The sequence below is a fragment of the Martes martes genome, assembly GCF_963455335.1.
Source record: "Martes martes genome assembly, chromosome: 4".
In the NCBI taxonomy this organism is placed as follows: domain Eukaryota; kingdom Metazoa; phylum Chordata; class Mammalia; order Carnivora; family Mustelidae; genus Martes; species Martes martes.
Window position 1 is genome coordinate 177,791,248 of NC_137891.1, and position 13,063 is coordinate 177,804,310.

Sequence of the window (13,063 nt, forward strand, 5' to 3'; positions counted from 1 at the left end):
GGGCACTGCTGGCCTGAGTTTTGTGTTCGTTAATGGGTTCATGCTATTTGGTTTTTTTTTTTTTCCCCCAACTAATGCATTTTGAACATCATGTATTCAAAAAGATGCCCTAAATCCTTTCTGGAACAAAGTATGACAGAAAAAATACTCAGTTCCTGAAGTATGTGTTTGAGACTATTTAAAGATTTTATTTATCTGTCAGAAAGAGAGAGCATGCACAAGCAGGCACTTGAACCGACTGAGCCACCCAGGTGTTCTGTGTTTGAGCCTTTAACACAAGTCACTTCAACTCTCTGCATGTATTTCATTATTTGTGTAGGAGATAGGTTCCCAGTCTGTATGGTGCCTGTAACTCAAAAATTTCAGATTTGTAATTTCACTGCCCTTATAAATTGCTATTCTTTGTCAGAGCCCAGCATGTAAGCTACAATGATCAGAATCATCCCAAGACTGACTGATTTCTGCTCATTGAACATTTTAAGTCCTGAATCTCTTCTTTATCTTACTATGTTTTATTTGGAATGCTTTCTCTAGACATGGCATGTCTCACATCCAAAGTCCAGATGGCCTCCTCTGGGCATCCCGGCTGCCCAGGACGCCTGAGTTGCCTGGCTGCTCACCATTGCAATTGCCTCAATAGATGCCCCCTCGCATTTTATTGTTTCAGTCATTCTGTGTCTGCCGGAGATTGTTAAACTGTCTTCTCAACTCCCCACACTCTTTTTTTAAAGGTTATTTATTTATTTGACAGAGAGAGAGAGATCACAAGTAGGCAGAGAGGCAGGCAGAGGGAGAGGGACAAGCAGGCTCCCTGCTGAGCAGAGAGCCCAACACGGGCCTTGATCCCAGGACCCTGAGATCATGACCTGAGCCAAAGGCAGAGGCTTAACCTGCTGAGCCACCCAGGTGCCCAACTCCCCACACTCTTAAGCATGAACCTGCTCCCAACAAATAGTTCCCCAAGTGGTTACACCTCCTTCATAGAAGAAGCCTTAGGACATTTGTCCCTAGTTTAAAAAATTTCTACAGTGCCTTTGGTGACTTAGAAAATGTATTTACAGGCGCCTGGGTGGCTCAGTCAGTTAAGCCTCTACCTTTGGCTCAGGTCATGATCTCAGGGTCCTGGGATCGAGTCCCACGTTGGACTCTCTGCTCAGCGGGGAGCCTGCTTCCCCCTCTCTCTCTACCTGCCTCTCTGTCTACTTGTGATCTCTCTCTGTCAAATAAATAAATAAAATCTTAAAAAAAAAAATCGTATTTACTGGGATGCCCAGGTAGCTCAGTCGGTTAAGCTCTGGTCCTGATCCCAGGACCAGATCGAGCCCCACATAAGGCTCCCTGCTCACATAAAGCAGGAGTCTGCTTCTCCCTTTCTCTCTGCCACCCCCCTGCCTGTGCTCTCCTGTTCTCTGTCAAATAAATAAATACAATCTTTAAAGAAGAAGAAAAAAAAAGGAATTGTATTTACTGAGATGCCAAGAGAGAGACCTACTCATCTTTTTCTGGAGGGCCCTGGAACACAAGCTCCAACAAACCCTTATCTAATACCTAAAATGGATGCTCACAAGATCAATATGGGAAATGAGCTTTACGATACCATAACTTCTATTTTATTTTATTTTTTAAAGATTTTATTTATTTGACAGAGATCACAAGTAGGCAGAGAGAGAAGAGGAAGCAGGCTCCTTGCCAAGCAGAGAGCCCGATGCAGGGCTCGATCTCAGGACCCTGAGACGATGACCTGAGCCGAAAGCAGAGGCTTAACCCACTGAGCCACCCAGGTGTCCCCAGAAGGACTTTCATATCCTAAAGAAAACCCTCAGGAGGGAGGCCTGGGTGTCACAGTCAGTTAAGCATCTGCCTTCAGCTCAGGTCATGATCTCAGGGTCCTGGAATCAAGTCCCGCATCAGGCTCCTTGCTCAGAGGGGAGTCTGCTTCTCCCTCTGCCTCTCCCCCTGCTTGTGTGCTTGGTCTCTCTTGCACGCTCTCTCTCTCTCTCTGACAATTAAATAAAATCTTTAAAAAAAAAAAAAAAAAGAAGAAGACCTTCAGGACACTGGAGGCCTTGCTATTATCAAGCTACATTTCTTTTTCCCTCCAGCAAAGCATTAAGATAGTTGGAAGTTTCCTGGGGGAATGTCACACAAATCCCACCAGGAGTGGGGGTCGGGAGGTAGTGGGGGAGGTTGCAGGGGCTCAGCTCGTACTTTGTCCTCAGCTAGCCTTCTGTTCCCTCATCAAAATTTGGTTTCCAAGTGCTTTATTTAAAAAGACTATTTAAGAAAAAAAAATTATACCCAAAACAGTAAGATGACACTCCTTCAAAACCGTCCCCCATTCTCTTTCCCAGAGGTTACCACTCAACAACCTGGCATGTATTGCTCCAGATCCCATAATATTCTGCAACTTGATTTTATCACTCACGGAGAGCTTTCCATATTAGCAATATGGATTTCCCAGACACTTTTTCTTATGGTCACAAGGTTGAAATTCTTTTTTTTTTTTTTACAAGGTTGAAATTCTTACGTGTTATTCCATTAGAGATTTTTATGAGGTCAATCGAATGCTCTTTTAGGCAAGTCTATTTTGTATTATTTAGACCATCATTCCAGTAAAGGATGTGTGCACACCCGCCTCCTCTTAAGGCACTACTGCCCTTGAGACTGACCTCCAACCAAGAAGCCATTTTTCCCCCAGCACTGAGACTTATATAAATTTCTGATCCATGACACTGAAAAAGTACCTTTCCCAGTATACAGACTGAAGACATTTAGGAGGGTGTCTTTACAAAATAGTCAAAGATTTATACGGAAGCACACTCTTTGTCTACCATCACATCACATACAATTGGAATGAGTGAAAGTCAATAAAGCCAACTAAAAACGAGCATTTCAAAGACACATTTACTCATAATTGCCATTATTCTTTACAGTTTTGGTGATGTTGTATATTCCATGTGCTGTCATACAATAATCCAGATTAGAAGACTGACACACCAGAATGCCAGCTTACAGATAATAATGAAGACGATAGTTCTGAAAAGGAGAACACTTACATCTGGTAGTTGGAATGCACATCCTATAAAAAAGCCTGTACAAGAAATTAAAAATGCTATTATAAGCTTGTTTTGTTATTCTGGAGTTAGAATAGAATATTTGATAGCAACACATGGTTTTTAGGAGAGGCAACGTTTTTAGAATAGAATGTTCACGTCTGCTGACCAAGACAGCCATCCCGTCCCCTAACAGTGCTAAAGGATACAGGAAAATCATTTGACTCCACTTCTTCCAGGCTTTTTTTTTTTTTAAGATTTTTATTTATTTATTTGACAGACAGAGATCACAAGTAGGCAGAGAGGCAGGCAGAAAGAGAGGAGGAAGCAGGCTCTCCGCTGAGCAGAGAGCCCGACGCGGGGCTCGATCCCAGGACTCCGAGATCATGACCGGAGCGGAAGGCAGAGGCCCAACCCACTGAGCCACCCAGGCACCCCTTTTTCTAGACTTTTAAGCACACTACTTTCCTTCTGCTAAGTGCCTGTCACAGATGTCATTACATTCAAATCATGTTTGAATCATGTTTGAATCATAAAGCAAAGTAATTACAAACTGGTTTTTTAAAGTTTTTAATTTGATGTAATTTCAGACTTAGAGTATGTTGCAAGAGTCGTATAAAGATTTCTCAGTCAACCTCCACTCAGATTCCCCAAATATTAACGTTTTTCCACATTTGCTTTATACTTCTCCCTATCTCTAAATCTGGTGGTCCAAAATTTTGCTGACTGTAAATCCTAAACAATGGCAACAGAAGGTCTGAGGAAAACAAAAGTCATTTTACAAAACAAAACTCTTCTTTTTTTTTTTTTTTGAAGACTTTATTTATTGGGGTGCCTGAGTGGCTCAGTCAGTTAAACACCTGCTTCTGGTTCAGTTCATGATCTCAGGGTCCTAGAATGGAGCCCCATGTTGGCTCCCTGCTCAGTGGGGAGTCTGCTTCTCCGTTTCCCGCTGCCTCTCCCTCTGCTCGTGCTCTCGCTCTCAAATAAATAAATAAATAAATAAAATCGTCTATTTTTATTTTATTTTTTTAAGATTTTATTTATTTATTTGGCAGACAGAGATCACTAGTAGGCAGAGAGACAGGCAGAAAGAGAGGAGGAAGCAGGCTCCCTGTAGAGCAGAGAGCCCGATGTGGGGCTCGATCCCAGGACCCCGGGACCATGACCTGAGCTGAAGGCAGAGGCTTTAACCCACTGAGCTACCCACGCGCCCCAATCAATAAAATCTTTTAAAAAGAGAGTGAGCAGGGGGAGGAGCAGAGGGAGAGAAGACAAGCTGACTTCATGCTGAGTGCGGAGCTCAACATGGGGCTCCATCCCAGGACCCTGAGATCATGACCTGAGCTGAAATCAAGAGAGTACCTAGCTTGACCAACTGAGTCCCCCAGGGGACCCCAAAACAAAACTCTTCTGATACATTTGCGACCTTATATAAATTATTTGGGTTAAACTGAGTTAGTGTTATCTATCTAAGCTTCATTTTGTAGAAGTTTGCCAGTCAAGCTTTTAATTAATTAATTCACATTGGCTGTTACTGAACAGCATTGCAAATTTGGATGTTCACCTTATTATAATTTTAATCATTTCAATTATGCTCTTTTCTCCCTCAGTTTCCAGTAAGTCTTGCTTGCTGCTATTCTGTAAAACTGACATTCTATTCTAGTCCTTGCACAATTGCCAAAATTGCAAGAAGGCTGCAAGGCACATTTTCTTCTTTGTTTTAAATTTATACCATATAAGATGCAGTATTATGAGAAAAATAATCAATACTTGTGGATTATAAATGACTATACTATTACTAAATTGAATTAGGCTTCTAATCTTTTTCCATATATATATGTTTTAAAGATTTCATTTATTTAGGGGCACCTGGGTGGTTCAGTGGGTTAAGCCTCTTCCTTCGGCTCAGGTAATGATCCCAGGGTCCTGGGATCGAGCCCCGCATTGGGCTCTCTGCTCTGCAGGGAGCCTGCTTCCTCCTCTCTCTCTCTCTTCTTGCCTCTCTGCCTCCTTGTGACCTCTGTCTGTCAAATAAATAAAATCTTTAAAAAATAAATTAAAAAAAGATTTTATTTATTTATTTGACAGACAGACGTCACAAGGAGGCAGAGCAGCAGGCAGAGAGGGAGAGGGGGAAGCAGGCTCCTCCTGAGTAGAGAGCCTGATGCGGGGCTCGATCCCAGGACCCTGGGATCATAACCCGAGCTGAAGGCAGAGGCTTTAACCCACTGAGCCACCCAGGCACCCCTCCTTATATTATTAAAAAAAAAAAAGATTTTATTTATTTATTTGTCAGAGAGGGAGAGAGAGTGCACACACAAGCAGAGGGAGAAGCAGGCTCCCTGCGGAGCAAGGAGCCTGACACAGGGCTCGATCCCAGGACTCTGGGATCATGACCCAAGTGGAAGGCAGACACCCTACTGACTGAGCCACTGGGGTGTCCCTAATTCCTTATATTCTTGAAGTTAAAGAAAAAAGAAAATCTCCCTTCAGTATGAATTACCAAAAAGGAGCAGCTCTCCATTTGAAGCTGTTTTGCATTAGGAGTTTCCATAAAATATGCACTGTTGGTTCTTGCAACTTTGTGAAAGCTGGAGAACAGACTGATCTCTGTTGCCGCTGGGAGTTAATACCTGTGATTTACTTAAGTAACGAATAATGCACAATACCTACTAGGGTTTATTTCAAGCAACTCTTATCAGATGGAGTTTTTTTTTTTGGAAATAAAAACTGCCAATATTTCTGGCTTTGAGGTTCCTGGAGTGAGTGAGAATGACCTCTTGTTGTTTTCATTTTATTTTGTTAAGAGATTTTTTTTTTTTTTTTGACAGACAGAGATCACAAGTAGGCAGAGAGGCAGGCAGAGAGAGAGAGAGGAGGAAGCAGGCTCCCCGCTGAGCAGAGAGCCCGATGCGGGGCTCGATCCCAGGACCCTGAGATCATGACCTGAGCCGAAGGCAGAGGCTTTAACCCACTGAGCCACCCAGGCGCCCTGTTAAGAGATCTTTTAAGAATTTTATTTATTTATTAAGGGGGGAGAGTGAGAATCTTAAGCAGGTTCCATGCTGAGTACAGAGCTTGATGGAGGGGGCTTGATTTCATGACCCTGAGATCATGACCTGGGCCAAAATCAAGAGTTTGGTGCGCCTGCGGTGGCTCAGTTGATTAGGTGCCTGCCTTCAGCTCAGGTCATGATCCCGGGGTCCTGGGATCGAGGACTGCATTGGGCTCCCTGCTCAGTGGAGAGCCAACTCTTCCCTCTCCCTCTCCCTGCCACTCTGCCTACTTGTGCTCTTTCTGTCAAGTAAGAAAAAAAAATCTTTAAAGAGGGGAACCCTTAGGCTACAAAGCCACCCACATCCCCCTTGTTTTTAGATTGAAGAATAATTTTTAACTGCTAAGGTGTACACATCATAAGCATATAGTTGAATGAATATTGTGTGCATATCCATATAATCATGACCCCTGTCAAGATACAGAATGTTTTTACTTCCCTGCGAGTTTCTTCACACTTCCTCCTAGTCTGAGTTCCTACACTGATACCATTCAGTCATGGCTGCTTAATTTTTTTCTTTCACTGCATTTCTTGTAATATGACCATATCATATCTCTTTAGTAAGTTTTAAAATTTTAGTTCCTTACACAGCCACTTGGGATTAGAAGGAAACACATATTTTAAATCCTTCAGTTACTAATTTACAAAAATTATTATTCTTTGGTTTCTATCTTGTTTTCTGTACCAGAGTATTAGAAGCTTGTGTTTTGTCTAGAAGTCTTTTTTAGTCCTCTATGTATTGTGTTCCTTATCTAAATTTAGAATGTGGAGGGGCACCAGGCTGGCTCAGTTGGTAGAGCACGTGACTCTTGATTCCATGGTCCTGAATTCAAGCCCCACGGTGGGTGCACAGTTTACTTAAAAAAAAAAAAAAAATTAGAATGTGGATGCCGTTCCAAATCTTTGCAGCAACACAAGAACACAGCTTATAATATAAGCTTATAAATACCACATACTAGAACTGATGTGGTATTTATAAGAAGGATCTTTTTTTTTTTGAAGATTTTATTTATTTATTTGACCAAGAGCAAGACAGAGCACACAATCAGGGGGAGCTGCAGAGGGAGAGGGAGAAGCAGACTCCCCATCCAGCAGGGAGCAACATGTGGGGCTCGATCCCAGGACCCTGGGATCATGACCTGAACTGAAGGCAGACGCTTAACGGATTGAACCACCAAGGCATCCCTTTTTTTTTTTTTTTTAAAAGATTTTATTTATTTATTTGACAGATCACAAGTAGGCAGAGAGGCCTTAACCCACTGAGCCACCCAGGCACCCCCCACCAAGGCATCCCTATAAAGATCTTAACCTGGAGTGCTTTCTCCAAATCTACGAGCCAGAAATATTAAAAAGTAATGCGAGTTTACGTACAGGAGCAAATTTCCCATGATAGTCTGCATTTGCCTTTTTACTCTCTTCCAGCCATAGGTGGAGGGGGAAGGAGGGGAGCAGGAACTTTTGATTCTCTATTATTTCCTGAAACCTTTCCAAGTGAACCTCTGCAGATTAATTTTGTCCTTTGGGTAAAATAAAGCTAACGTCCCAAGAGCCACTCTAAAATTTTAAGCCATCGCCTTCAGGCTCTGGTTCAGTATCTTGAATTAGTGCAATACTTACCGTTATAACTTTTTGTATGTTTATGTTTAAGAAACCTGCTGTTGTCCATTATTATCCTGAGAAAATAAAGGTAAATCTCTACGGTTATCATTAAAGCCACGTTTTCCTCCAAGAGTAGCCTTGACGGCATTTTATCCCTAATGCAAAATAGCTCTTTTCTGACTACAAGTGGAAATCGATCATCAGGTACCAATTTATTTATCAGAATTACACGGGTAACAAAAGGAGGCCGTCCAAAACTTCGGGAGGAATTTCAGGGCTTCAGGATTTCAAGCCGTGCACAGTTCTTGCGAAGGTGTCTTTATTTAGGCAGACTGGAGGTCACAGGGCCTAGGGCTTGACGTCCTCCACTGACACCCTCCCACCCCCGCCCGCTCAGAATGTCCTCGAAGCACGCATAGCTTTCCTTGAGCCAACTGTCAAGTCCAACTGCTTTTCCCTCTTAGATCTGGAACTCAGATCGCTATATCGGCAAAAAGCCCGTTATTAAAGCTTACATTCTTTCTTTGCTGGTAGAAAAACGGGGGAAACACAACCTGCCGGGACAAACTGCAAAGAGCGATGTAACATGCAAGCTGGTAATATTATTAGTGAGAGTAATCAAAACACAACAGGGATTTGGGACTAGTGACTCTAACAGCGAGAGGCGGCGTGGGGAGTAGAAAGTTTTGTAGACTACGTAGCGCTGTCGTATCACTTTCTGGGGGACCTTTGGGAGGGGAGCAAGCGGGTGAGTGATCAGACTCTCGTCCTTAGCTGTCTCGGGTCGGGGTCACTATATCCGCAGATGCATAGCCTGTTCCGCTGTCCTGGTCTTGTTAACTTCAACCAAATCTCCAACTCACCTTTCCCGGATGCCCCGGAGCCACATCGCTCCCACCATCAGGAACGACTCCCAGCGCGCAGGCGCGGGGATTACCGGCCCCTTCCCCCGCCCTGCGCCCGCCTCCTAAGGCGTAAATCCTGCGCAGGCGCAGCTCCTCCGGCCCGCCTCCACGCGGTGCCGCCCTTCTGAGAGCTGAGGGAGGTCGCCCTGCGCGTCGCATGTTTTGCTCGGCGACTGCGTCGCACAGTCTGACACACGGATTGCGTCACTTCCGCCCCCTCCCGGGAGGCGGCGCTGGGCCGGTGGCAAGCCCCCGAAGGGAGCCGCAGTAGTACGACGGAAGATGGCGACGAGCGGCGGCGAAGAGGCAGCGGCGCCGGCGCCCGGGGCCCCGGCGACGGGGGCTGACACAACCCCAGGCTGGGAGGTGGCGGTTCGGCCCCTGCTGTCTGCGTCCTATTCAGCCTTCGAGATGAAGGAGTTGCCGCAGCTGGTGGCCTCAGTCATCGAGAGGTACCGGGCGGCGGCCCCGGCTAGGCGGGCGCAGAGAGGGGGAGGGGAGGTCGTGCCGGATAGTCTGGACCCGCTTCCAGGGCCGCCTTCTGCTGCTGGGCGACCCCCGCCCCAGCGGCGGCTTCGGGGCTCCCCGATCCAGGCGGACGAGGGCTTGTCCAGGGCTCCTTCCGCCGGTCCATGTAAATTATCGTGCCTCGATTTCCCTTCCGATGAAAACTTTTGAAGACGCCCTCCTTAGAGGGCGTGGCTGGACCCGTTTGGGAGTGACTTCGGGACGCTTCGCGCTCTTCGGGGAATGTCCCCGGGGCTGCCCCCTGTGTTAAGGTCATAGCACTGATGAGTTTGCATTTCTTGCCCGCACTCATCCCCCTGGCCTGGGCCAGAGCGGAGCCTGGGGTTTAAATTGGAGATGTGCCACATAATTTAATAACGGTCTTTCCGTGGCGCTGTAATCACTGGGGGCACGTGCTGTTTCTGTGGCTGAAGCCACTAGTGGCCACTCAGGACTTTGTTTTCAGGTTGCACTTACTGTATGTTGCTACTGTAACGGTCTTTGATGAAACCATTTCAGTGTTAGTCTGAGGTCATTTTCCCACAGAAACAGTGCCCTCGCTTGCGCGCGCGCTCCCTCTCAAAATAAATTATCTTCAGGCTCTTACAAACGGGGTCATTTATTGGTTTGGTATTAAATCGCTTCGTCATTTTGTCCAGAGTTCTTAGATCGTGATAGTTGTGTTCAACAAGGCCATGTTACCAGGATGCCTGTGTTTTCCTGACTTAACATTGCTCAGAGGAGTCTTTCATTGGTGTAATGGTAGACATGCTTTTAAAGGGAGTCTCACTTTTATTTTGCTAGTCAAACCTTACTTCAACAATCTGCAATTGCTGACTGGGTCATTTTAGCTTCTTGCCAGCAAGGGTGTATCTTAAATGTCATCCAGAAGGTTAGAAATTGTTATTTATTACTAAGGAAGGCCCATGACTTGACAGATTGTTTATTGCAGTGCCTGTTGTTAGGTTTGTGATGCTTTGGATGCAGTTTTTTTTTTTTTTTAAGTTATAATAAAATAATGGCTGGGTTTGGTAATTTTACTGTTAACTTTACAGATGGATTTTCCTATCTAATTATTAAGCCCGGACTATTTTAAAGATGTAAGCAAGTATCAAGATACTGCTTTCAAGTTATGTGGCCTCTTTTTTAACTGATTTAAACATTTGGTTTGGCGGTATTTTTCCTGCATTATACTAATCATGTGACTTGTAATGAACAATATACCACTCTAAAATATTTGCATTTATTTATTTATTTAAAAGATTTTTTTTTTTTTTTAAAGATTTTTATTTATTGATTTGACAGACAGAGATCACAAGTAGGCAGAGAGGCAGGCAGATAGGGAGGGGGGAAGCAGGCTCCCTGCTGAGCAGAGAGCCTGATGCGGGGCTGGATTCCAGGACCCTGAGATCATGACCTGAGCGGAAGGCAGAGGCTTAACCCACTGAGCCACCCAGGCGCCCCAAAGATTTTATTTTTAAGTAATCTCCACACCCAATGTGGGGCTCGAATTCTCAAACCCAAGATCAAGACTCGCATGCCCCACTAAGCTAGCCAGCTGCCCCTGCTTTTATGTGTGTGTTTTTAAAAAAGATTTATTTATTTATTTATTTGACAGACTAAGATCACAAATAGGCAGAGAGGCAGGCAGAGAGAGAGGGGGAAGCAGGCTCCCTGCTGAGCAGAGAGCCCGATGTGGGGCTCAATCCCAGGACCCTGGGATCATGACCTGAGTCGAAGGCAGAGGCTTTAACCCACTGAGCCACCCAGATGCCCCTGCTTTTATGTTTTTATGAATGTGACACCCTCCCATTCATCCGGTATTCCAGATCCATCTTTTTAAAACTATAATGGTTTAGCAACTCTGTCAAGCTTGTAGAAGGAGCCCAAACCGAATATATCAAACTAGGTTTGAATTTTGCCCAGTAAGTGACAGTGCCCCCTCGTGCACCCTAAGGTAATCAAGAGTTGCCTGAGTTTGTAGACAATAGTAAGAACTCTCTTTACGATTTAGGAAAGATACCCAAACTAATGGATGTTTAGTAACAAAAGCTTTTATTGTAAGACAGGATCCCTGGAGTCTTGCTTCTGGTTTTGTTGCTCAATTCACTTTGAAAGGTGGTTCTATGTCCTCTTTAGGGTCTCTGAGAGGAATGTGATCCTAAGAAAAGTTTTCAGAATACCTGGTTTACAAGTAAACCACTGTAAAGTTTTTACTTTACAGTAAAAAACAACCAAACCTACTAGTGTTCAGTTTGGTGTAGAGCAGAGGTCGGCATGCTTTTTTTTTTTTTTTTTTAAAGGGCCAGAGAGTAAATATTTGCAGGCTGTACATTCTCTGCGTGGATTAGTCAACTCAGTCATTGTATAGCAAAAGCAGCTTTAACACAAGATGTAAGTGAATGGGTGTGGCTGTGTTCCACATCTTGTTAGTGGACACTAAAATGTGAATTTCATATATTTATATGTCACAAAATAGTTTTAACAGTTATTTTTCAGCCAAATAAACATTGCAAAAACCATTCTTTTTTTTTTTTAATTAAATTTGCAAAAACCATTCTTAAATATGGGCTGTTATAAAAACAGTGCCAGACCCTGGTTTAGAGCAGAAGTTAGTACCCTGCTATTCTGTCTCTCATAAGTTTTTGTCTTTCAAAAAAAAATGAGGGGCGCCATGGAATCTCCATCGGTTAAACGTCCGACTCTTGATTTCAGCTCAGGTCATAATCTCAGGGTGGTGAGATGAAGCTCAGCGCAGAGTCTGCTTGAGATTCTCTCTCCCTGCCCTCCCTGCTTGCACCTACACTCTCTAAATAAATAAATAAAGTCTTTATTTAAAAAAAAATTTAAAGAAGATTTTATTTATTTGGCAGTGAGTGAGAGAGCACAAGCAGGGGGAGCAGCAGTAGGAGAGGGAGAAGCAGGCTCCCCGCTGAGCAGGGAGCCTGATGCGCGGGTTCCATTCCAGGACCCTGGGATCTTGACCTGAGCCAAAGACAGACGCTTAACTAAGCCACCCAGGTGTCCCAATAAGTAAAATCTTAAAAAAAACTGAAATGAAGGTGTCAGAATTGTGTAAGTATTCCTTGAATATAAAGTTATGGCCATCGATTATAGGACCAGATCAGAGTCATCACTGTACAGATGCTGTGGTGGGCTTTGTTTTGTAGGTAATCAAAGGTTTAGTAGGTGCCTAGGCTGCTACTTCTGGGATTACTGCTCTCATTTGGGGTCCCCTTTCTGTTGTCATGTCTGCCATCCATGTTTTCCTCCCTTGCCTCCAGAGACCTGTTTTTCTGTTGGAATCTGCTATTCTCTGCTTCCCTTTTAGATGTCCTGACTCTGTCTTTGCCAGCCCTTCCTTCCTGTGTGACAGCCCGCTCATCCATTGAATTCCTCCCTATTTGACCACTGGGGACGATGACTTGCCCTGAGACTCCTCCGTGCTCCACCATTCCACTTGCCATCTCTAGTCTTTCATACCTTTATAGTTGGAATTGAACTTTGGGTTTGAAGAAGAGGTAGATAACAATGTCTAGGTCTAGATCCTGTTAATTAAGTTTGACTTTGTAACCAGCTGTGAAACAAAGGGGGAATAGATTAGCATGGGTAAACTGGGAAACATACTTTCAAAAGTGTCCTTCTGTTTTTAAAAGAAAAACATACCTGAGTTTACTTAATAAGAAATTTATTTTCATTTCTACTGCCTTTTGCTAGCATTTGTTTTAATAGTAAGGATTGAAAATCTTTACAGTGCTCTTACTTTTCCAGACCAGAAATGGAGCTAGAATAAGCTCAGTGGAGCACGTGCCATATTTGGGATTAGTTAGTATAATTACTGAACATAACCTTGTATTTTAAGGTCCTCTCAAACACAGAATTCCTTTCATAACTCTGTGTGAGATATGTTGGTGACCACGATTGTCATTGAACACTTTGAC

General features: G+C 44.0%; 1 protein-coding gene across 1 annotated transcript in view; it reads left to right on the top strand.

Moving 5' to 3' along the window:
- Positions 1–8,897: 8,897 nt before the first annotated feature.
- UBR4 (ubiquitin protein ligase E3 component n-recognin 4) overlaps positions 8,898–13,063 on the top strand; it is a gene marked incomplete at its 5' end in the record, with an annotated part of 134,946 nt that continues 130,780 nt past the window's right edge. The window contains one exon of the mRNA XM_080800779.1: positions 8,898–9,067. Coding sequence (XP_080656905.1) covers positions 8,898–9,067 — 170 coding nt within the window. The remainder of the gene's footprint in view (positions 9,068–13,063) is intronic.